This window comes from Lactuca serriola, chromosome 8 (genome assembly GCF_051521515.1).
Source record: "Lactuca serriola cultivar US96UC23 chromosome 8, Lser_US96UC23_V15, whole genome shotgun sequence".
Lineage (NCBI taxonomy): Eukaryota > Viridiplantae > Streptophyta > Magnoliopsida > Asterales > Asteraceae > Lactuca > Lactuca serriola.
Genome location: NC_136415.1, coordinates 142,385,190 through 142,408,424, shown reverse-complemented (window position 1 = coordinate 142,408,424; position 23,235 = coordinate 142,385,190). Strand labels below are relative to the sequence as shown.

The 23,235-nt window shown below is 34.9% G+C and overlaps 2 protein-coding genes and 1 pseudogene across 8 annotated transcripts; 1 reads left to right on the top strand and 2 right to left on the bottom strand.

Annotated features, from left to right (window-relative positions):
• The first annotated feature begins 8,508 nt into the window (after nt 1–8,508).
• LOC145070682 (protein TIFY 4B-like) lies at nt 8,509–12,074 on the top strand. Of its 6 annotated transcripts, none has more exons than XR_013690039.1 (10): nt 8,509–8,841; nt 8,941–9,086; nt 9,270–9,391; nt 10,604–10,694; nt 10,788–10,923; nt 11,090–11,155; nt 11,223–11,307; nt 11,371–11,537; nt 11,612–11,723; nt 11,805–12,074. XR_013690039.1 is itself a non-coding variant. In XM_079017634.1 (9 exons), the coding sequence occupies exons 1-8, from the start codon at nt 8,712–8,714 to the stop codon at nt 11,504–11,506; spliced, it is 930 nt and encodes a 309-aa protein (XP_078873760.1). In that variant the 5' UTR covers nt 8,509–8,711; the 3' UTR covers nt 11,507–11,537; nt 11,612–11,801. The 6 variants fall into 6 exon arrangements, 3 of the variants coding, with proteins under 3 accessions (XP_078873760.1, XP_078873761.1, XP_078873762.1); XR_013690037.1 differs by having other exon boundaries at nt 10,770–10,923; XR_013690038.1 differs by having other exon boundaries at nt 8,510–8,841; nt 10,770–10,923; nt 11,238–11,307.
• On the bottom strand, nt 12,072–13,421 carry LOC145070680 (amino acid transporter AVT6E pseudogene; annotated as a pseudogene).
• Nucleotides 13,422–14,094: 673 nt separating this feature from the next.
• Nucleotides 14,095–17,754, bottom strand: LOC145070679 (2-oxoglutarate (2OG) and Fe(II)-dependent oxygenase superfamily protein). Of its 2 annotated transcripts, none has more exons than XM_079017633.1 (15): nt 17,579–17,754; nt 17,392–17,469; nt 16,971–17,054; nt 16,779–16,874; nt 16,575–16,643; nt 16,369–16,483; nt 16,196–16,268; nt 15,990–16,106; nt 15,785–15,904; nt 15,661–15,679; nt 15,509–15,569; nt 15,157–15,434; nt 14,645–14,760; nt 14,461–14,554; nt 14,095–14,378 (listed from the first exon to the last, which is right to left on the bottom strand). In XM_079017633.1, exons 1-15 carry the CDS (start codon nt 17,675–17,677, stop codon nt 14,331–14,333), a joined length of 1,467 nt encoding a protein of 488 aa, XP_078873759.1. In that variant the 5' UTR covers nt 17,678–17,754; the 3' UTR covers nt 14,095–14,330. The 2 variants fall into 2 exon arrangements, with proteins under 2 accessions (XP_078873759.1, XP_078873758.1); XM_079017632.1 differs by having other exon boundaries at nt 16,357–16,483; nt 17,579–17,753.
• Nucleotides 17,755–23,235: the final 5,481 nt, after the last annotated feature.

The window sequence follows — 23,235 nt, the reverse complement described above, 5'->3', positions numbered from 1 at the left end:
CTTCATTGCTGATAGATTTCGTGATAGGATTTTCAGAGAGATTTTGCTTCTTGTTTTCAAATTTTAAATTCCTGGTCTTTGAGAGAGACGACTCTTGGGGCTAAAGATTTCAAAAAAATTGAATTACCCGCCATGGTTGAAGGTACATGATACGGGTTGGGTCAAACGATGATTTGTGTATTGCATCTCAATGTCCTTCCTGTAGATTTTAAAATTGAAACTGAAGCTCATGACAGACATTGAACAAACCTGGAAGCAAATGATCTGCAAAATTTCAGAAAAATCAACGATATGAGAGGGGTTACGTTTAGAAAGACCAAGATAAGCATCAAATGGCTAGTTTGTTCAATATTTCCAAAGATATTAGAAACAAAAAAACCAAAAAAAAAAAAAGTATGACATGTTAAAAACTTAAGGCAACAAGAACCAACATCAATGATAGATTGTTAAAATTCTTCGGAAGGTTTGCTGCAAATTTTCGAGACTATTAGTAAATCAAACATGTTATAAAGATTTCCATAGAGAAAAAACATAACTCACACCTGTATTTGAGCCCTAGCACGTGAAATCGAAACACACATCTTAACATACACAAAGTAAGAACATAAAGAAACTCTTGAATAACCTACCTCGATCCGGTTTATACTGTGAGATGTCTGGTGGCGATAGTGGAGCCACTTTAGGGATATGGTTTCCGGTGTACAATGGTGGCGTTGATGGTGGCAGTGAGATAGAGTTAGGGTTTCTCGTCGCAACATAAGGTAGAAGCGGGCGGCAGATGCCAATGAAAGTAGGTAACGACAACGTCAGGAGGTTGGTGGTAACCAAGGCTACCGGAGATTGAAGAGAGTAAGGAGGGAAACATAAGAGATTTGGGAAAAATGACGACGGCTGATGGAACATTTTAGGGTTTTCCAAATACGCGTGTGTATACGCTTACATTGTAAGCTTAACAGGATTGTACATGGTGTTATAAGAGTTATACCTCTTAATTTTCAAGAAATAGGCAATATGTTTAATAATATAGTATATATATATATATATATATATATATATATATATATATATATATATATAGAGAGAGAGAGAGAGAGAAAGAGCGCTACGTTCAGGTATTCAAAGTAATTATTGTGTTATTATATGCATAAATGTTGGTCAATCAAAATTTAAAATAAAAATAATTAATTAAATAAATAAATAAGTTTAAATAGGTAATTTGATAATTAGTTTCCACAAATAATATCATATAATTATGGTAACCATTGACTTCAGCTACCTGTTTTCTCCATCCATCGTCGACTTTTTAAAACCACCTCCAGGGTCGGTCCAAGACAATTTGAGGCCCGGGGCAAAATAAAAAAATTGGGCCCTTCATAATAAATATATATAACTTTTATTTTATAGAAAAAGCAACACCTCTGGAGAATTTTATTAATTAGAAAAGAATAATACAAATGTAGGTGACTTCCCCACCTATGGAAAGAATATAAAAATTAGACAAGCCCTAAAGCCAAACAACCTAATATCCGTTAATACAAAACAACAAATAAAAAGGTAGACATGTTCTGAACCCCAATACATATACATAGCAAACAAAAACCAAAGAAATTTACATTTTAGAGCTTTTATAAATACAAAGTCATCGGTTATAGGCTCCCCCACCTATGGAAAGAATAAAAAAATTAGACAAGCCCCAAAGCCAAACAACCTAATATTTGTTAATACAAAACAACAAATAAAAAGGTAAACATGTTCCGAACCCCAATACATATACATAGCAAACAAAAACCAAAGAAAATTACATTTTCGAGCTTTTATAAATACAAAGTCATCAGTTATAGGCTTATAGCATCAGTTTCAATATAATCCAACAACTCTTTCATATGTAGCTACTGTTGGCTGCCTGTGATTTTGTAGATAACCTCTAAGAAATTGAATAATATGACAAGTGTGGGGATCCAACTAAGACTAGAAGGACATAACAATTGCAAAAACCAAACACAAGCATAAAATTTTGAGGTTCAGTTATAGGCTTATAGCATCAGTTTCAATATAATCCAACAACTCTTTCATATGTAGCTACTGTTGGCTGCCTGTGATGTTATAGATAACCTCTAAGAAATTGAATAATATGACAAGTGTGGGGATCCAACTAAGAGTAGAAGGACATAACAATTGCAAAAACCAAACACAAGCATAAAATTCTGAAGTTAAGAATAACAGGGAAATCATAATTAAAAAGATTAACATTCAGAAGTTGAAATTAACCAAATGGATAAGGAATCATCTCTAAAAAATATCCAGGACATAAAGAAATTCCAGGGATTCCTGAGATTCACAATCAAAAGGTCATAAACTCACATTCTAAGATTCTACACAATAACTAAAATTATGAAGTTCAAAAAAGATTCATAAAAAATTGAATAAAACAGAAAAATAAGAAATTTTAAGAAGGTTTGAAAGTAGAACTTACAGAGATTCACAATCAGATGGTGGGATACTCAGATTCTACTTACGATTTCTTCTCAAATTCAATAAGAGTAAAAGACCATGACTCTCGTGTCTTAATCACAGTGGTGGTCTGGTTCTATTATGGTATTCCAAAAAAAGGAACCTTCAAATCGAAAATAACAAGGGAAAGAATTGAGTTCCAATCATCAGGTATCGTGAAAAGAAGAAGAAGCAAATGGAAATAAGACTCTCATTTGCCTATGGATGCTAGTATCAATGCGTATGATATGGTGAAAACTGAAAAGACGGAGAAACAGACAAAATTAGAAAATCAGAAAAGATGAAGGACAAATCGATTCACTTGAAATGTGAATAAGAAACAGAAGAAATCAACTAACAGTTTGCTTCTTGAATCCGAAGAAGACATTTGGATTTTCCATATAAATCCATCATTGAAGAGTTATGGCACCTTGGAAGTCGGACATTGTTGCACGCCACTTCTGTTATCCCGCTTCATCTTTTGGATTGGCGCTGCTTCTAATAAGAGTATTGGCCATTTGGGATTTGAAAAAGGCTTAAAACTAATGGACTGTTACTATATAATTAATATAAGAAGTATAAAATGGGGGCCCTTCGGCATTTAGGGGCCCGGAGCGGTCGCCCAGCTTGCCCAGGCCCATGGGCCGGCCCTGACCACCTCCAATGTAAACTGTAACCCTAATCAAACCATCTCCAACCGTCACCTCCATCCTTATGCCTCCCACCACCGGCCGCCACCCTACCCTCTTGCTCCTCCAACCACCGTATACACCACAATGTCGAGGGTTGTTGTGGTTATCTTTTCGTGAAGGCTGAAGACAGAGACCGACGAGGGGTTGCGCCATTTCAGTCGTGTGTAAGGATGAATGCACCACAACCACCTGTCGCTGCAGTTGCTGCCGCTCAGAGACGCGTCCATCGCCGGACGCCGCGACTTTCTTGCCTGAGAAGGGAGCTGTGGAGGATCCGCTGCCATTGGTCGAAGTCCGCTGCCATCATTCTTCTTATTTTCTTCTTCTGCTAGCTGCCACCTGTGTCAATGACCTTCTTCTTATATGTAAAGTACAAAGTGAAGGTAGTTTGTCACTATTTTCATATCAAATTTACTTCTTCTTATATGATAAAAATCAATTTGTTTATGTAGATGATTCAATAGATGATATTGGTGAGATTTCAATTCTATTGGAATGGAATCATGAATTCCAATTCTGTTGGAATGGAATCACGAATTCCAATTTTGTTGGAATCATAGAAGTTGATGCTTGAAGAATAGACGACAAGATTGAAAGTGATTCTAAACAATATTATTCTTTTAGAATGTATTAGTTCCGTTGTTAGATTTTGATGTTTTCTTTCCCGTTTTGAAAGTTTTTTTAGTTTTATTCTTTAACAATAAATGTCATTTAGGAATTACCAGAAAATGATGATCAAGGGGCTGAAGTTGAGGGTCAAATTCATGGTAATGATCAACCTATTTGTGAGTACATGTCTCTGATTCTTTTTGGGAGTAAGAATGATACTTTCTCACCAGAGTATACAAGGGGTAGAGTTGGGAATTCCAAAAGACGTGAAGGTTCTTGCAGTAAGAGGCTTAATTTAGAAGAAATTGATGAGGGTGTTCACATATCAAACGAAAATAATGATGGTCAGTATGGCTCAATTGATGTTCAGGAGGCAGCAACTTCTGTTCATATTGATGAGATGGATGGTGTTAGGGAGGTTGCAACTGGTGTTGAAGAGGCATCGAATGTTGTTGAAGGATGCTACAATACCCCCTGCTAATAATGATGATCAACAATTGAATGAGTTACTTAATAAACTTATGGAAAATTTGATTGGAAGTGATGAAGATGATGCAGAGTATGAAGGGGATGGAGAATCCTAAGAGGGTAACCAGAGTATGAAGACGATGATGAATTTGAAGAAAATGATCCACGGTATGAAGAGGATGATGAATCTCAAGAAGTGGATGACATAATGGATATGGACAACAATATTCAAGATGTGGATGTGGACATGGGAGACTTCATTATCAATGTTGAAAAAGATGTGGAAGGATCATGTATAAATGGTGTTGATGGGCATGAACTTGAAGATATGGAAGTGATCAACAATGAGGAATTCGAATCTTTAGATGAAGGATCTGACCAAGACAGAGAGAGAAGAGCTCTTATCAAGAATTTGGGAAAAGAAAAAAGGTGCAGCCTTGGGGCAGTACATAAACAATCATTTTCAATTGGAGATAAATTTAAAAGTAAAAAAGAATTAAAGGAGGCAATTGATTTGCATGCACTAGAATCAAGAAGGAATATTTTCTTTAAAAAAAATAACAATGTAATTCTTAGGGCACAATGTAGAGGAGTTGTACCTGTCACCAATAAAGGCCAAGTGGGTAGCTACGCTACCATTTCAAAAAGAAAGGGTAAAGAATTAAAGACACAAAAAGTAACATGTGGGTGGTATATTCATGCATCTAGGTCAAATCCTGAATCTGACTGGTTGATAAGGACCTTAAATCAAACTCACACATGTTTGCAAACAAGGAAACTCAGGGCTTGTAGTGCCTCTTTAATCAGCAAGAAAATCCTTGATCAAGTTGAGCAAATCCAGATATACCTTTGAGAGCCATACATGATCACTTTCAAAAGACTTACTAGGTGGGTATTTCGATGGACAAGGTGTTTAGGGCAAAGGATAAGGCAAGAAAGCATGTCACTGGGGACTACACAAAGCAGTATGAACCGTTGATGGACTATGTTCTCAAACTTCAAACTACTAACCCAAACACCATAGTTAAAATAGATGTATGCTCTAAGCCTAACCCTGATCCCCCAACCAGACAGTTTAGAAGAATTTATGTGTGTTTGGGTCCACTAAAAAAAGGTTTCAAGGCATGCCTTAGGGACTTATTAGGTTTTGATGGTGCTATCATGAAAGGACCATTCCCTGGGCAGGTCCTTTCAGCAGTTGGTCTTGATTCCAATAATGGATTTCAGCATTCTTTATATGTACGGAACCCTTGTGACATATACTATAACTTGGTTAAGATATTTATTCTAAATAGTCTTCTATCAAAAAGTCATTTTTGACGTTTACTGTCTCTAAATTGACTAGACCGAATTTGCGGGCGTTACACCTTCAAAAAGAGACCAAAAGTTCCAAATTCAACTTTGAAAGGAGATTTGAATAGCGAAGACTATGAAGATGGAGAAATTATAATGAAACCCAAAGGTGTGGTGTTTCAAGGGAAAAATATGAATGGAGGAAAGAAGAAATACTTCTTCTACATAGATGTCAAAGAAATGTATTCTAATCAGAATCTTTCCAGCATCCTTCTCTGGATCAATAAATGTAAGAAGAATTTGAATGAAGATAAAGCGAAAATTAAGAAGATTGTATGTTGGTATATGAAGATTCGAATAGTACTGATGACAATGATAAAGACACTACCCACAGTTTGAAGATTCAATATTCAGCACAAAAGGGGAAAGTGTAGAGTCAAAGATATTGTGATGTATCGAAGTCTAGGTAATATTCAAAGTCTTTATTGTTGTTTGTATCGAAGGTTTCATTACTTCGGTATATGCATCTATTTTATCATACATATTTGTTGTAAACCGTTAAGTATCGAAGTCTTGATTTTTTGTATCTGTCGAGGGCACTATATATAGTGTTGTTGCTTAAGTCATTTGTAACTTTCGTACTCTCTCACTTTCACACATGTACTTTTGCAACCTCCAAATAATATTAGCTGAAACAAGATCTTATTTACATTATCATGTTCATATACATTCAGATAACATATTTTGATGGGCAAATGTCATATTAGCCCAACCAACTTATCACGTTTGTTTTAAAAGGTCACTAAATTATTTTGTTGGTACATAAAGGGAATAAAGTAGAATGTGACATGTTGAAATCGTCCCTTAACCCCTTATAAGAGGTCACTTAATTATAATAATAATATAAATTAAAACAAATTAAAAAAAGACAAAAGAAAACTAAAACGTTTCCATATGGCTTTGCCCTCTTCTTCTTTCAATCGATGTCGACTTCTACTCATCATCTTCCTTATCCCCCTTTCTCTTCTCCATTAACACTTTGCTGCCAAAGACCATAAATGATTCTATTATGAGGTCTTCATTGGTGTTTATGAACAAAAGGATAAAAAAAATACTCCATCTCAACTGTTACTATTCATCGTCATCACCAAGATCAGTGAACAGTGATGAATTGACAACACTCCCATTCGTCAATGCTAAATCGCTTCATCATTATGGGCTCCCTGATACACGCCTTATTGAACCCTTGTAAATACTCACCTTAATCCCCTTTATTTCATTAACTCAATCTCGAACCTCTACAAGACAATCATCCATTCTTCGTTTTAATCAGAAAGTTGTGGTCTATACTTAGAATAATATGCACTATTTTGTGTAATTGGTGATCCGAAGTTGCTTCAAAGAAGTCTGCAGTCGGCTCGGGAACACACGGTTGATATACATTCAAAGGTTGTACTCTCTCTATGTGGCTACGGTATGAGAGGATAGAAGATGAGCTTATGGACATTTCCGACATGGATTGTATCGGTAAAGTTTTCGAATGCCCGAAATCCACTTTGATTGATATCATGTAGGAATATCAGATGTAATGTTGAACTACACCAAAGCTAGGTCAAATTCATACACTTGTTATGTGTTTTGAGTTTGATTCTTTTGGGGATTTTGTTGTTTGGTGGGTTATTGCTATATTTTCTTCAATTATGTTTTTGTAGTTGATCTCAAGTCTTAATTTTGTTTTCTAGCATCTTAGCCTCTAATGTTGTTATACAATTAAGTTGCTTCAGTTTGTTGGGAGTTGCTTAGACTTAATTCCATTAGATTTGGATGGATGTTTGTTTGCTTTAAGGGCTCGTGGAACTATGGCTCATAATTGTTATTGGTTTTGAGAAGATAAACTTCACAAAGTTTTATTGTGAAAAGGTAACCAAGTAGGAACAAAGGTGCTACAATGGAGCAGATTACACATGTTACCTGTTTAACCAGTACCAAGTAAAATAAGGACCATTTAAAACACTAAACTCATACTTCATTCCCTTTATGTACCAAAAAAATAATTTAGTGACCTTTTAAAACAAATTTGATAAGTTGGTTGGGCTAATATGACATTTGCCCTGTTTTGATTGATTACTTGACTCATCAGAATACTTGAACCATGTTGTTTTAGATGACCTATTTTATAAGAGTTATATAGATTATCTAATGATTTCAAATTATTTTGGAATATTCCATAATCCTTTATTTACTATTAATTAATTAACAAAATAAGTCCCTTAAATAAATATATTTTCAAATCTATTTTATTTTGTTATTGCGTGTAACCTAAAAGGACATTGTTATTTATAGTAATATTATCGGACTTTGTTATAACTATGGACACTAATCTCCATCCGTAACTTTTTTTATTTAATGTGAAATGTTTGTGTTTTAAAAAAATATATAATTTATTTAAGGTTGAAAAAAATCAAAAATACATCTTGTGTGCTAGGGTGCTACCACTCTTTATGAAATATTAAGACTATTGGGTATGAGTCCATATTATAACACCGTAAAATTGTCACATCACATTGCTAATACCATAACTAAAATGAGGTGGTGTTGAAATGTTGCAACATGTTATAACATATTAAGAGATAGATAGAGAAAGAGACAAAGGAAAGAAGAAGAAGAAAATTGCGATTGATTGATTTATCTCTTTCAAACATGTCGTTACCGTATTTTATACGATAACATCATTTGGGGTGATGTTCATAGTGTTATGACTGTGTATTAAGGCTGACACATCAGTTATAATGAGATTGTGATGAACCGTACCATATGATCTAAAGAAAACATGCTAATGAGGTGACAAAAAAATAAATGTGACAGCACAAAAAATAATGTGACTACACTAAAGGAGTAAGGTGTTAGCTCTCTCTTCCGTCTAAATAATAGGGACATAATACATGGCACCATGGTGGCTATCTGCCGGCTTGAGGAAAAGAGAGCCGCTAAAGGCGATCAGGTGACGCGGCGGCTAACCTGTCCCACACACGCTCTCGACTCCACCTCCCCATTTTTTTTTTCACGAAATTATTCAACCAAATAGTAATTCGAAATTGGGGAAAAATTGAAAACCTCTTTTTGATCTCTCTTGACTTTCCGAGACATCTGACGACCGCCATGACGACGGAGGAACCACCGCTCTCCGCATCAACAACGTCACTTCTAGATAAACCTCTTCACCAACTCACAGAAGACGACATTTCCCAACTCACTCGCGAAGACTGCCGCCGGTACCTCAAACAGAAAGGTTTACATCCTTCCGGTGGTTGTTTGGTCTATTTTATTGGTGTTCTGGTGTGTGTGTGTGTGTGTGTATTTTTAGATGGATTGTTTGATGCCGATACAGGAATGAGACGCCCGTCGTGGAATAAGTCTCAGGCGATCCAGCAAGTAGTTATGCTCAAGGCGTTACTTGAACCTACACCGGACTCGGACGGTTGCCGGCGGAAGCTCCACATTACCCATCTGCAACAGGAAACCCCAAACACGCGTGTACGTTTGGATTAATTAATCATCTCCACTCGTTTCCCTAATTTTTAATATAATGTATGTAGTAGTATTATTAAACTGTTAACAAAGTTAGCAGCATACTTGTCGTTTTGTGCTTTTGCATATTATATTATTATCTGATCCGCGATTACTTTGTTTTTGATCAATTTAATATACAAAATGTAGGCTCAAAAAGGAACAAGTGCGGATACGGAGGTCTCTGTTTCAGCTGATGAATCAGTACCTGGTCAGCGCCATGACATGGATCAATCGGATCTTTTTGGTGATAATAATTTTGTTCTTCCTGGGTAACTTCTTAAGTCATTTTACCCTATCAATGTAATAACCATAGATGTTTGAGGCCAATGCCTTGATGTATTAACCAAGATCTATTTTCTTCTTGCCCATTCTACCTTCAAATGACTTTCCATTGACTTGTGAGTTGTGTCATGTTGTCTTTCTCTCATTGTATACTTATTACTGCAGTGCATTTGGTTGATGATGCATGAATGAGTCGTGTGATGCTAAATATTCACAGAAAGATTAAGATTGCATTACTTTATGGTTTTATTATTTATTTATTGATGTGACTATCCGCAAAGAAGATATGTTCTAAGTTGTATTGAATTACACTCCTGTATAACTGTATTGTCATTAGGAAGACTGCAAGCTGGTGCTATTAAATTTCTTCTTTAGGTATATTAGCAACCTTAAAGTTAGTTTCTTGTAGTTCATGATGATACAAAGCTTTGTGCAACCAAATGTTGAGGGACTCTAATCATCAAAAGGTAGGGCATTCTTGCCTTAACTCAACAAGTAATTTATCTGAAAGTAGTTTTGGGTTGGTTGAAACATTTCTCTAAACATCTTCTTACAACTAAGTTACAATTGTTGGCCTTGTTATCTTACAACTTAATATGTATTGCATTTGTATCCCCTTACCTTCAATGTTCTTTACAGCTTCAGCTGGCATTAATATGAGGTCTTAGCAGTTAAACATGATTTATGATCATGAAGTTCTATTATGTCCTTTTGTGCATGTGAATCGTTCATATCATTTTTGTCAAGTTTACATTGCTAGATGCTAATCTATTACACATATCTGGAGCCACTTCAAAAACCCGAATGGTCAAAAGAGTAAATGGGTATAACTTTAATGGTCAAATATCACATAAACACTTATCTCAATTAATGGGAATTGGAGTATTTTCTGAAGCATCTTCTCATTCAAGGTGATAGATATATTATAGTTTGCATGGGTTTTAAAGTTTATTTAGGAGTTGGAATGTATCTGAATCCAATAAATTATGTGTCCACGCTCCACACCACATTGTCATTCACATTTTCAAAAAGATTAATTTCAATTCAATGAATAATGAAAATGTTCACGTAACCATCTTCAAGAAAAAAAAGCGTATCTTTCTTTCTTAACATTGTGTCTTGATCAACATGTCTTTCATATGAAAACATGGTTTCTTTTGTTCTTCTTTGAGATAAATTTTTTTTGCTTGCATTTTCAGGATTACTGGTGTGACAGATGAAGGAAAAGGACAGATGACAATTTTCTATAGTGGCAAGGTGAATGTCTATGATGATGTCCCAGCTGATAAGGTAACACAATACTAATATTTTGCACCATTTTTATTTTCCTATATTTTTTTAATATCACTGACTGAGTGATTTTAGGCACAAACTCTATTCAAGCTTGCTTCAAGCCCACTACAGTTTCATCAGGATGATGGAAATATGACCACATTTCCCGTTCCATTCCATTTGCAACCTCCAACTGTATTAACAACCACAGAATCATCTGTCATGCACTTGCCCACATTGCAAACAGGTACCATTTCTGTTGTTTTGATATATATATATATATATATATATATATATATATATATATATATATATATATATAATTATGATAAGAATTTAATGTTTTGGTTAAGATAAGAATTATGAGTTATGATAGTGTAAAGACCTTGCTCACTGTATGGTATGCTCTACAGTAAGAAAGACAGATAAGTCTAGGATGCATAGAGAAGAAATCAGCATATTTCGTGAGGAAAACTCTGGTAAATATCATATTTCACAAAAGTTCTTTTTTTCTTCCTCTTTATGCATAAGTAACAATCTAAATAGAGTATGGTGAGACAGGTGAAGAAGTTTCAGGAAGAGGAAGCAGAAAAGCATCAGTGCAGAGGTATCTTGAGAAGCGGAAAGATAGGTAGGTAACAAGTGAATGTTTGTGTGGTGAGTTGTTTCTGATGTTGTTGAGTGTTAGTTGAAGGTTTAAGAGGCAGAACAAACTAAAAGCAAGTGAATGTGGCAGCAGCAGCAGCTTCCATCATGTTTTCTTAACCCGTCACAACCAAAACGAGCAGTCATTATCAACTACGACTTCACCACCTAACGAACCAGTTTGAGCTAAATGGGAATTTTAACGTATTTTCCCAGGTAAGTTAACACATACATATTTTTACCACATTAGGATTTAGGAGTCAAGTGCCTTATTTATTTATTTATTACAGGAAGGAAATCAGAATAGGAGAAGGTAAATGCATGTATATTTCAAGTGGAGATAGTGTTAGCCTGTTAGGGTTGCTGAGTAGATATATGAGATTGTTGTAGTAGGCCTTTCAGGTGCTTGCTTCTTTTATTACTCCATTATCTCCCATTCTTCAATGCTTTTTTTTTTTTAATAAAGCTTTCTTAAATTTACAGTCGGTGTAAAGATGGAAACCGACCACATCGTCTCTTTGAAAACAGCAAAAAGGTAAACTAAAAAATCGAATTGTGTTTTTGTTTTGGTTACTTTAAAAAGTCATGGGAAAATAAAATAAAATAAATCAATGACATTAATTGAACGAACTACCGTTGTATTTGGATTTGGAATACAAATAACTTGTCAATATACAAATGTACATAAATCTAACGAGGTTGTTGTATGGATGCTAAAGAACAAGAATCCACACACATAACACAATTGGACTACTCTTGCATGCTATAAATGTTGCTAACAACCCCAACAATGCTAACCATGATGGCTAGAACCAACATCACCCATGAGAACAACCTCTCTCGGCTGCTCAAACCATTCGACCCACCACCCAACCGCAGCGCGATAAGAGCTGGAAAAGTGAACCCTAACGACACAGCTGTGGTTGCACCCGTGAACTTAAAAGCAGTCCATATACTTGGAATCATCGTCGATGCCATGTATATAAGCATCAAAAGCACACAAGTCAACCCCAAACACCTCTTCCTGCTCTTGCACAACGGCTTTGCTCCTTTAAAAACCAACGCATCAACCGTCTGCCTCAACGAAAAATGAATCACAGGGAACACCAGAATCAAATGGAAAATGTATCCCACACGAACGATGTAACTCAAACCTTCACTAAACCGAATCGCAAGAGGCTTATCAAAATTCGTAAGAACGTCTGCTTCTGTGTTGTTCCCGAAAAGAAGGTAGCCTGCTACTGCAGTCGACCAGTAGATGAAAACACATATTACAGTCGTGAGCCTCCCAACTTTGTTCATCTTTTGAGGCGAACGACCTTCAAGTTCATTGTAAATCGGTTGAACATTGAAGTGACAAACATACGCGTTTGACATGATCGGGATCACAACCAGAAGATCAAGAATCGCTTGTTCGGAACTAAAATCCGGAATCAGTCTTGGCGGGTCGGTTTTACCTTCGACCACCATAATAAACGCGACAACACAAGCAACAATCACGAAAATGATAGCGAGAACTACAGACGCGGCTGAAGTTACACTTAAAGATTCGATTCTGTCCAATGCACATAGTGGCGCAAGAAGCACGACCAAAGCAATCAAGATGATGAGTCTTCTATTCTCCCAGAACCCATTTGCTCCAAACCATTGAATGAAAACCCCTGAATGTCTTGGAGAGCCCGACATGACGTCGCCCATGATGATCAGATAAACCACCAAAACACCAGCGTTGTTCAAAACAATGCAAATCTCAGACAAGATTCTTGCTGGTGAACCTAAGGCTTGTTCCACAACCTCCCCATAGGATGTGGCTTTGCATTGAACGGAGAAACGAATGAGTAACTCAACACTGATTTCTGACAAAATCCCCATCAACAGAATCAAAACAATTCCGGTGACCAAGCCGAGGACTTTCATGGTGGCGGGTAATGCCATGATTCCGGCACCGATTACGGTTGTGGTTAAGTTGAACACCGCGCCGTAGATTCCGGAATCGGAGCTTTTATTGGAGGGGGATAAGTTATGAAGATTAATGTCATCATCAGCACAACCATTGTCATGAATTGAAGCCTCCCGTTGTCTGCCATCTCTGCTTCCCATAATGATGATTTACCAAGAAAAACATATGAAAACCCAAGAATAGAAGATCGTTACAGGAAGATTGAAGGTTTGGGTTTGAAAGAAATTGGATGGAAAAGCAAAAGCTTCATCATTTTTGTGGGTTCGGAGAGAGAATAAAGGAGGGTACGTAATTACGAATTTCTCTATAGACGTTGACTCTTCAGATTTTGACATGTTTTTTGACCCCTTACGATACAAATATACAATCCCTAGCCGATGTCATTCTTTCTTCCAAATGCAATTGGTAACGGGTCATTCATATATGAATCATGCTCATTTGATGCCAAACACGTATTCACTTTTTGTTCATATTATTTTAAATATATATATAAGTATGTTTTATGATCTCAAGATTTTAAGAAAGAGCTACAGCTTTTTTTATCCCTCTTATGACCACGTTCTCTTTCTAAAACAGCAAAAATATGAACTACAAGTTCGATGGTCTCATTGATTTACTCTTGTTCAGATCCACCAAAATTTCTCAATGTAACTTTTTATTCGGTAAATGATGAAGTGAATATATTGTTTTTTTTGTTTAGGTTTGTTTAAAAAATCACGAGAAAATAAATTAAAAACTATGAACCGAATTCAATGCCATTAACAAGGTGCTTACAACAACCTACTACTTTTGTATTTGGATTTTGAATACAAATTAATCATCAAACTGAAACCTTATTTATAGATTCCCACATTCTTAATGCTACAACACTGATTTTGTTTTGTTCAAAGATACAATGCCTCTTTAAAAGGCTATGATAAAAAATAAAAAATAAAAACAAAAAAATGTTATATAGCTTTACCATTAAGTCAAAAAGAAACAAACACCTTATGGCTTCAACTATCTTGTCATCAATGCAGTCGGATGCTGGTTTCCTAGAATGTATTTGGTCATTGAACTTTAATTCCCAAAAATCTATCCATAACATTTTTAAAAGCCTGTTGCATGTTTATAAATAATAAAACATGTTACATCGTCATCATATGTAATATAATTAAAAGTATGTGATGTTGTACGAACCTGGCATGAAAATGACTCCTTTCTGTTAAGAAGTTTATCCATTACAGCAAACTGATCATCAAATACACCATAAAATGCTCTGTAGAATTCATTCCTAAGAACCAAAATGAATGTAATCAAAATCAAATCATCTCTCAATAAAATAAAATAAAATAAACAAATTGTGGATGATTAGAATATATACCTGTCTTGTTCATTAGTCAACTTATCCATCTCATCAAATTTTCTAGTAAGAACTTCAGCTCCTACTGGTGAAAGCAAGTGCAGTACTAAACCCTCCAAAGTTCTTGGAAAGTGATGCTAACAAATTATAAATTTTATCAAATACTAATAATTAATTAGTATCCAGATTCTTAAATATTTCATATACAAATTTATCCACTTATGAAGAAATACCATATAAAAAGCCTTGAATATGAACTCAAAAAATGTTATAAAAAAGGTTAACCAACTCTGCATTTTTGTATTTCTGCCCGCTATATAGCAGGTCATAATTCTACTTTACACTTTTGGCCCAGGTTTTAAATTTTGTTACAAACTTGGTCCAAACTTTAAAATTTTGTTACAAATATGGTTTTAAAAGTCTTAAATCTGCCCTATTTTGCATTTGCTACAAAATATCTACCAAAATTTTAGAAAATGAGCAATTCTGCCAAAAATGATAAACTCAGAGAAATGTTGACAATGTGGACTCACCAACATGGCAAGAAACATTTTCTGAAGATGAAGTGGTTCAAGAGCCCATAAAATATTAGCAACTGGATCTTCCTCCAAGTAATACAATTCTGAGATTTCAATTTTTTTGGGCTCTGTTGTTTTCTCAATATCAGATGTTGAACTTGAATCCACAGCATTGCTCAAATCAGCAGCACTCACATGATCGTGTACTAAAGAAACAAGTTCATGAAGAGATTTGAGAACACATGGCTCCAGATCATGTAGCATATTCCCACCAAAAACCTTCATCTTCTTATCTGGTAATTAAATCAATTGATTATTTTTGTTAATGATTTGATATAAATACATAAAAAAGAAAATATTAACTAACCTGATTCTTCATAAGAAGGCTTTTCACTCACACAAGGGATAGTCTTGCACAGCATTCGATTCTGTCCAAATCATAGAAAAAGATACAATGTTGAATTAAAATTAATGCAAAATACATAATATTTGAAAAGGGTGATACTTAATTACTTATACCATTTCTTTATCAGTCAGTCTTCAAGATTACCAACACATGAAACATGGAATGAAAGATAAAAATAAGTTTCTGTATCATATTCTAACTAAACATGTAAAAAAAAAAAAAAAAATTTAAAAATACCTTTTTAATATCCTGCGCAGATAATACGAATCCATGTGTTCTGACATGCCAGACATCATTTCAGACCTCCACCAGAAGTTAACAGCAATTGTTAAACTTTCACTGTCAACTTGGTGAAACCTGATCAATAAAAGATATACAAAATCAGAAACAAGGAATGAAAAATATGATTATATATGAGAATGTATGAAATTCCAAATCTTACCACCCTTCAGGGATAAAAAGTGCATCGCCTGAATTCAGAATCACTCTCTGTGAATACTTTTTCAAGTGTTCTGCTCTTGGATGAAGAGAAAGATCAGGTTCATCCATGGGGACACCACTGGTAGAACATATATAATCAACACCAATACTCAATAGAAACAAAAATATCATCTTTTTTAACACATAACTAGTGTAATACACTAATACCTGTGATTTGAAGCCTCCCCATACAAAGGCATTGGATACAAGAAAGGAGTTGATGAAGGGGGCCATAGGTCAACTAAAGTTTGACCAAACAAGAAAAAAAGATTTTACAAAAGCATCAAAAACAACAAAACCTTAATAAGTGTTAAAATTAAAAATAAAACCTTGTTTGGTACCAGATACCACACACAGAAGGTTATGATGTGGATCATAGTGAGTGCTTGATCTTGTTTGAGCACCATTCATCCATAGATTGATAGAAGCCAAGGTCTTTGTCTTCAAAAATCGAGGCTGTATAAAATGGAACAGGTGTCAAGATATGAGGATTCTTAGGTGGAAAGATTGTTATGGAAATCAGAGATAATGGTGTAGAATAGATTACTGTCTGAATGTCTTCTATAAGATTTCCTATCTGAACCCTTTCTTCTTTCTCAGTATTCATAATTGGTACCTATATCAGTATACACATACTTTGCATCATATGTATATACATAAATGCCCCCCAAGTTAACGAATAAGAGAAAAAGTGGAAGTTCTTAAAAGAAGTACAGAATATACTTATCACTCAGTGCAAGCAAATAGCAACCTGTGCCAAATAAATCTGATCTTGCTCTGTTTCAATGGTAGCCAGATTTGAAACATCCTTGCAGTATTCGATAAAGGTAGATAAAGGCAACTGCACCTATAAAAGGCACAAAACAAATGTAGTAATTAAGTGGCATTTGAATCATAACCTCTACATTTAACAAAATCAGGTATAACTTGTTAAGAAAAATACCCTCTCATGATTTCTAATGTCACCATAAAAGACTGGTGCAGTTTTAGACAGCATTACTTCCACGGTTGATGCCCCTGCTAGTCCCTATATATATAAGCAATGGTAAATTTTGAACCTATATTCAAGTCTATGCTAACATACTTCATAAAACCATGTATAATAGATGCAGAATTGTTGTTGTTGGAAGACATATGTAGAAATGTATTCATCCCACTCTGGAGAAGTAATCATACCAGTCGATGAATTGAGAATAAACTCATAAATGAAAAGGCTATCAAACAGTGAGATACTTAGATGTTACAGTATGCAATACACACGTATTTGTCGCTTCATCAGTTCGATCCAAACCCCTAATATGGATGTTGATTCGCTATACAACTAACTATGAAGCTGAAATACGAAACGAGTGTTGAAGACAGACCTGTAAGTAATCAAGACCCCCAGTGGACGGATTCCACTTACTGGAAGCCTTCCAATCGTTGACGCATCCATGAAAGACCTTTAGTTAGCCAGACAAATTCAATAAAAGAGAATAGTTAACTTGAGTGACAAAGATCGGGTGCGAAATATGAGTAACTAAACTGGTTATTCGTAGATTGGAATATTACAGCAGGGACATTTTTAGGTTCAATTAGGGAAGTGAATTCTTCAGCTGATGGAATTGCGTCTAGTATGGTGATTGTGATTCGAACAGAATTTTCTTCCATTTTTTGCTTACGAGTTGCAATGAAAACTGGAAACGGGGTTTAGGCGTTCCTAAAACTGCTTCGAATAGCTATCGATTTACATGCCACGTATTATTAGTAGAGTGCTAAACTAAGAACCTTCTGCGGATTTATTTTAGGTAAATACTATATAGTTATATAGTTGAAGTCTTTACGAATAAATGTTTTATTTTTATTATAACAATAATATTGTTGTTAAATTTGATATAATAATTCGTATATTAAATTGATATAATATATATATATATATATATATATATATATATATATATATATATATTGATTATTTTGAATTATATGATAATATATATATCTATTATAATTGAATAATCTCAATCATTTGAATGACTTCTACCCGTAAGTTACACATAAATAAAATTAAATATATATAGTTTAATGCTATTTATAGTTGTTGTTATTGTTAATTAATTTTTTTAAATTTATTGGCTTAATGTTTTAATTTTTGTCATTATAATTATTTAAAACATCAAACATTGTTTTTTAATTTTAAATGTAATAATATAATCATTTATACAAAGTTATTTTTAACTATTATTATTGTAAGTTATTTTAAGCTACTTATTTGAAAACTTTTAACGATTATAAAAATATCTTTAGGAAATATTTTAGTTAAATTAAGGTTACAATTTAGTTTTAGCATTTATCACTACAATTTATCACTTTTAACTACAAAATATTCTTTTGTTTTTTAAGTGGAATCAAAATTTATATTTAAGTTGACACTGTAATGTTATATTCAGATTAACAATTTAAGTATTTTGTCCAAACTGATCAAAAGTTGCAGCTTTAAACTGATAATGGTTTACATACAACAACATTTTAAATCTAATAAATTTAGTATAATATGTTAAAAGTAAAAGAAATAACATTATAAGTAGAAGTAAAGATATTATTTTAAAATTGAAATTTAGTTTATTTATGATTGCACTTTAGGTGTAATATTTATTTAACCTTATTAACCAACTTATAATCATTATTAGAAAGACACTACAATTTATCACTTTTAACTATTTATAAAATATTTTTAGGGTTGTTTAAGTTAAAGTAAAATTTATATTTAAGTTGACCATGTAATGTTATACTTAAATTAATAATTTAAGTATTTTATACAAATTGTTCCAAAATTGTATCTTTAAAATGATAATGGTTTACATCCAACAATATTTTAAAACTAACTAATTAAGTATGATATGTTAAAAGTTAACAAACATAACTTTATAAGTAGAAGTAAATATATTATTTTAATATTGAAATTTAGTTTATATATGATTACACTTTAGGTTTGATATTTATTTAACCTTATTAAACAACTTATAATTATTATTAGAAAGAAATTGAAAAGTCATGGGAGTTTCAAATGAATGTGGTGAAAGGAAAAATGCATGGGAGTTTCAAATGAATGTGGTGAAAGGAAAAATGCTTCCTTTATAAGTATATAAAGACTAGTATGAAACAACCTGTTTAACCTGTGGTTGATGGATATAAAAATAATCGATAAATTTTATTTTTACATAACATCTTATTTTATTTGTTTTCGTTACGATAAATCTATTCTAAGGATGTTTGGATAGGGAAAAAAAAGATGGTGTTTATCGTTTATTATTCTCACCGCAATAAGTTAAGTTTAAATGTTTAGATAGGAAACCTTAAAAATCAGCTTATTGTGGTAGGAATAATCTAAATAAGCTGATTTTAATAAGCATCCCCTTTTTGTTTATTGCTTATTCCCACCACAAACACTTTTGTAAAAACTGTTTATTCTCACCACAATAATCTAATAAGCTATAAGCTAATTTATCCAAACACCCCCTCAAATATAGTTATATAATTTATATAAATTCTTTTTTTTTTGGATGATGCAATGGAATTGATGTGGGTACTAGGGATGAAAATTGGTCCAAACCCGGACCCGAACCCAGAAAACCCGGAACCGGTTTACGAAATTTTATAGGATCGGAAATTGATCTGTTATATAGGAACCAGTTCCGGTTTGGTTTCAGATAAAGTGGGTCTAGAACCGAAAAACCCGAAAACATCAAAGTGAGTAGGGTGAAATTGAATAAAGTAGGTTTAGAACCGAAAAACCCGAAAAAGCCTTAATTTTTTGGTATTTACTTACTACTTAGCGGGTTGAATTTTGAAAAATCAGAATCTCTTTCAACATAGTTTTCAAAACATTCACATTATCAGAGTTTCCCATAAATCATAAGTCCAAAACACGAGGATGTGTACGGTCACGCCTTCACCTTACCACGATTCACTAAAGTACCTGAAACCATAAACCAAAACTGTAAGCACGAAGCTTAGTGAGTTCCCCCAAAGTATCAACACCCAACCAGATAACATATACAAATAACAGCATGTATACAGAGCCTTCAGTCTGACTGGAACGCCCCACCGGCCTACAGTCTATCTGGTACGCTCTCATAACCTACAACATTACTGGTACGCCACCTCGGGCCTTCAGCCTATCTAGAACATTCTCTGGGGCCTTCGGCCTGACTGATACGCCCCACTGGCCTTCAGTCTATCCGAGACGCCCTAGGTCTGTTGGCCTTCAGCACAAAGCAGGTCCGCCTCAACCCAACTGCACATAACATGTCGACATATACATAACAATTTAACATATAACCAGTCAACAGACAAAAAGGCAGATCTTACAGATCACTAAGCATATCATCATCTTATCTACCAGGATACAAATCTAACAGATCATAGCAACATAGCAACATCCTATCTACCAGGATATTGATCTAAAAGATCATAGCAACATAGCAACATCCTGTCTACCAGGATAGCAATCTAACAGATCAGAACAATATAATAGCATGCATAATAGGATATCAATTCAATGGGCCGGCATTGGTGCCTTCGACCCGCAAGTGCAGCGAGGACAACTCACCTCAAATGTAGAAGCTCCCGAAAGAAATCCCTAGCTGCTGCCCTGTCAGCTTCTCGAGCTATCAATACCAACAACACACCCAACTAGCAATTGGGTTCCATGTTATAATCCATAATACATACTTGGGGTAAAATGATCATTTTACCCCTGATAACGTGCCCTAGCAAACACGAAAAGAGTCGCGTCCAACCGCAATAGAACGCCTCAGGGCTTAGCGCACCCGACATGACAAACCCAGCAGAGCTTAGCGCCCGCCAGCGCCCCTGAGAGCAGGGCACTCTCGCAGAAAGGCTCGTGCCCTCTTAGGACATTTCCCGCTCCAAGACAAATGTTACGGTCAAGCAATAAAGCAGACGATCAGGGCATTACTGCAAGAACCAATCCCAACGCTCTGACATATATAGGAGTGATATTGCTATATTTATACATATTTTTAGGCAATATTTAAGTACATTTTTATATATTATTTGGTCATTTGCATAGAATAATGGTACTTATAAGGTTAAATTATATTTTGCAGCAAAAAAAAAAAGACATTTTGAAGAAAAGGGACTAAAAGCGTTGAAGAATGGAACCTTGGAGGTTGAAGGCTTGAAAGACAAGAAAAACACCCAAAAAAACGTACTCACGACGTGAACAGGTGATGGTTCACGACGTGAATAAAGAGAGATTGAAGATAAGCATCTGGATGAAGGAATCCTTGTCGATCACGATTACCTCGAGTTCACGACGTGAGTTTTGAATTCTCACGACGTGAACGATGAATTTGAAGAGAATATAAATATATTTGCCCATTACGATTGGATGGACTTTTGGCTGGCTTAGAAGGGTTCCTGGAGACGAAATTCAGAGGAAAAGGAGATCTGGAAGCTAGTTTTAACACCAAGGAAAAAGTTCATAATTTGGCTTTATAGATTGGTACACTTAAACATGTCTTTGATTATAGTTTTTGTTTGTTTAGTTGTTAGTATGTCCAACTAAATCTAGCTGCTTCTGTTAGCTAGATGAAGCTGGAACTCATGGTTTTAATGCATTAGATTTGACTTTACTTGTTGGTGATATGCTTGTGTTGATTGATTTTACCTAGCATGCTTTAATTAATTAATTCTTGTTATGTGTAGTTAAGTGAACAAAAATATGCATGAATGTGAATACCTAATAGTATAGTGAGCACTAGTTTATTAGAGCTAAGATCAAACCAATCTTAGATAAGTAATTGAATCATTGAATTAAGTTGTGTTAGAGAACTCATATTATGACTGTAATTGTGTTTTAATTAATCAATCTTCATGGCTCCAATCTTATTTAATAATTGATTTTGTGTTAACTATTGTGTGACCATACATAGATTTACATGAATTGATTAATAATTAGTAGATTTAGAACTAAATTGTTAATACTTCTTTAATTGGTAACCAACAGTAATGGTCTTAGCTAATGTATAACCATTGAGTGACAGCGGATTCGAACTAACAGAAGTGTTTTGTTTATTGATTGAGTTTTTGTTAAAAAAATTAAGTTCATCTAAACTTGCAAAATTAGATAAAAAAACCCTTTTTTAGCTCATTAGTAATTAGGTTAGTTTAGTAATAAATAAATTAGTCAACACCGTTCCCTATGATCGACACCCGACTTACCAAACTATTCTATAATTCGACTAGGTACACTGCCTAGGTGCATTTTAGTTAGTTAGTTAGTTATGTTATAAATATTAAAATTAGTGGGTACTTTCGTGCTCATTAAGGAGCACGATCCTCCAATCAGCGCTCCTGATCGTGTCGCCTCTGGCGATCCTGTCCCGTACGGACGATCAGGAGCGCCTAATATAAAAGGCTACACCCACATCCCCGACAGGTAAGCCATCTTGTCCAAGTAACATACACCAAACCCTATAAAACCTAACTGACTTGACCGTCGGAGCGTCTTTCCGGGAGCTCCTCCTGGAAAACGGCTGACGACCTTCTCTTCATTGTAACCTTGCAGGAGCAGCAAAGCAATCGTTGCCAGAGTTCGAGCAATCTGAGATCAAGGTCGCATCATTTGGCGTCATCCGTTGTGTGACGAAAAACAAAACCAAAAGCACACCATTCATCATAAAGAAATGGCATCTGGCGACACCGGAGGTACTAGTGGGACACTAGCCAGTCCCATTCTGTGAATGAGGTCGTTAGAAGAAACGCCATCACCCATAGTGGTCGCTAGAGAGGTGCCAGATGAGGGTGGTTCGGTAGTAACCTTCGAACCACCAGATAGACAACAACTGTCCGACGAGGAACACCTTTCCTCCGCCGCCGTCCTAACAACAATCACTCTAACGCAAACGTCTCAACTCTTGCGCTTTCAACGGTAACAACTCATGTCGCAGCACCGGTCCCACCCCAACAGCCGATGCCAATCCAGATGACAATGCCACAACCCACATTTTTTCAAACACCGCCACCGGGCCAACTGGCAGCGGCGCAACTGGTAGCTTCTCAGATACCACCGTTGTTTAATACAATGATGATAGAGCAACAAACTGTTGGGTTTTGAGCATTCTAAAACTCCTAAGTGTACATGCAACCCTAAATACTTTGGATCTATGTTTTCTCTATTATACATGCAAATATGAATATTC

What these genes read in the sequence shown, in the direction of transcription:
- LOC145070682 (XM_079017634.1), top strand. Translation starts at nt 8,712, where the DNA reads ATGACGACGGAGGAACCACCGCTCTCCGCATCAACAACGTCACTTCTA. An exon ending in AATAATTTTGTTCTTCCTGG is followed by an intron (nt 9,392 to 10,603) that starts GTAACTTCTTAA and finishes TTGCATTTTCAG; the next exon opens with GATTACTGGTGTGACAGATG. An exon ending in ATGATGTCCCAGCTGATAAG is followed by an intron (nt 10,695 to 10,769) that starts GTAACACAATAC and finishes GAGTGATTTTAG; the next exon opens with GCACAAACTCTATTCAAGCT.
- LOC145070679 (XM_079017632.1), bottom strand. Translation starts at nt 17,677, where the DNA reads ATGGAAGAAAATTCTGTTCGAATCACAATCACCATACTAGACGCAATT. An exon ending in CTTTTTATCCCTGAAGGGTG is followed by an intron (nt 15,905 to 15,989) that starts GTAAGATTTGGA and finishes TTTATTGATCAG; the next exon opens with GTTTCACCAAGTTGACAGTG. An exon ending in GCCTTCTTATGAAGAATCAG is followed by an intron (nt 15,435 to 15,508) that starts GTTAGTTAATAT and finishes TTTAATTACCAG; the next exon opens with ATAAGAAGATGAAGGTTTTT.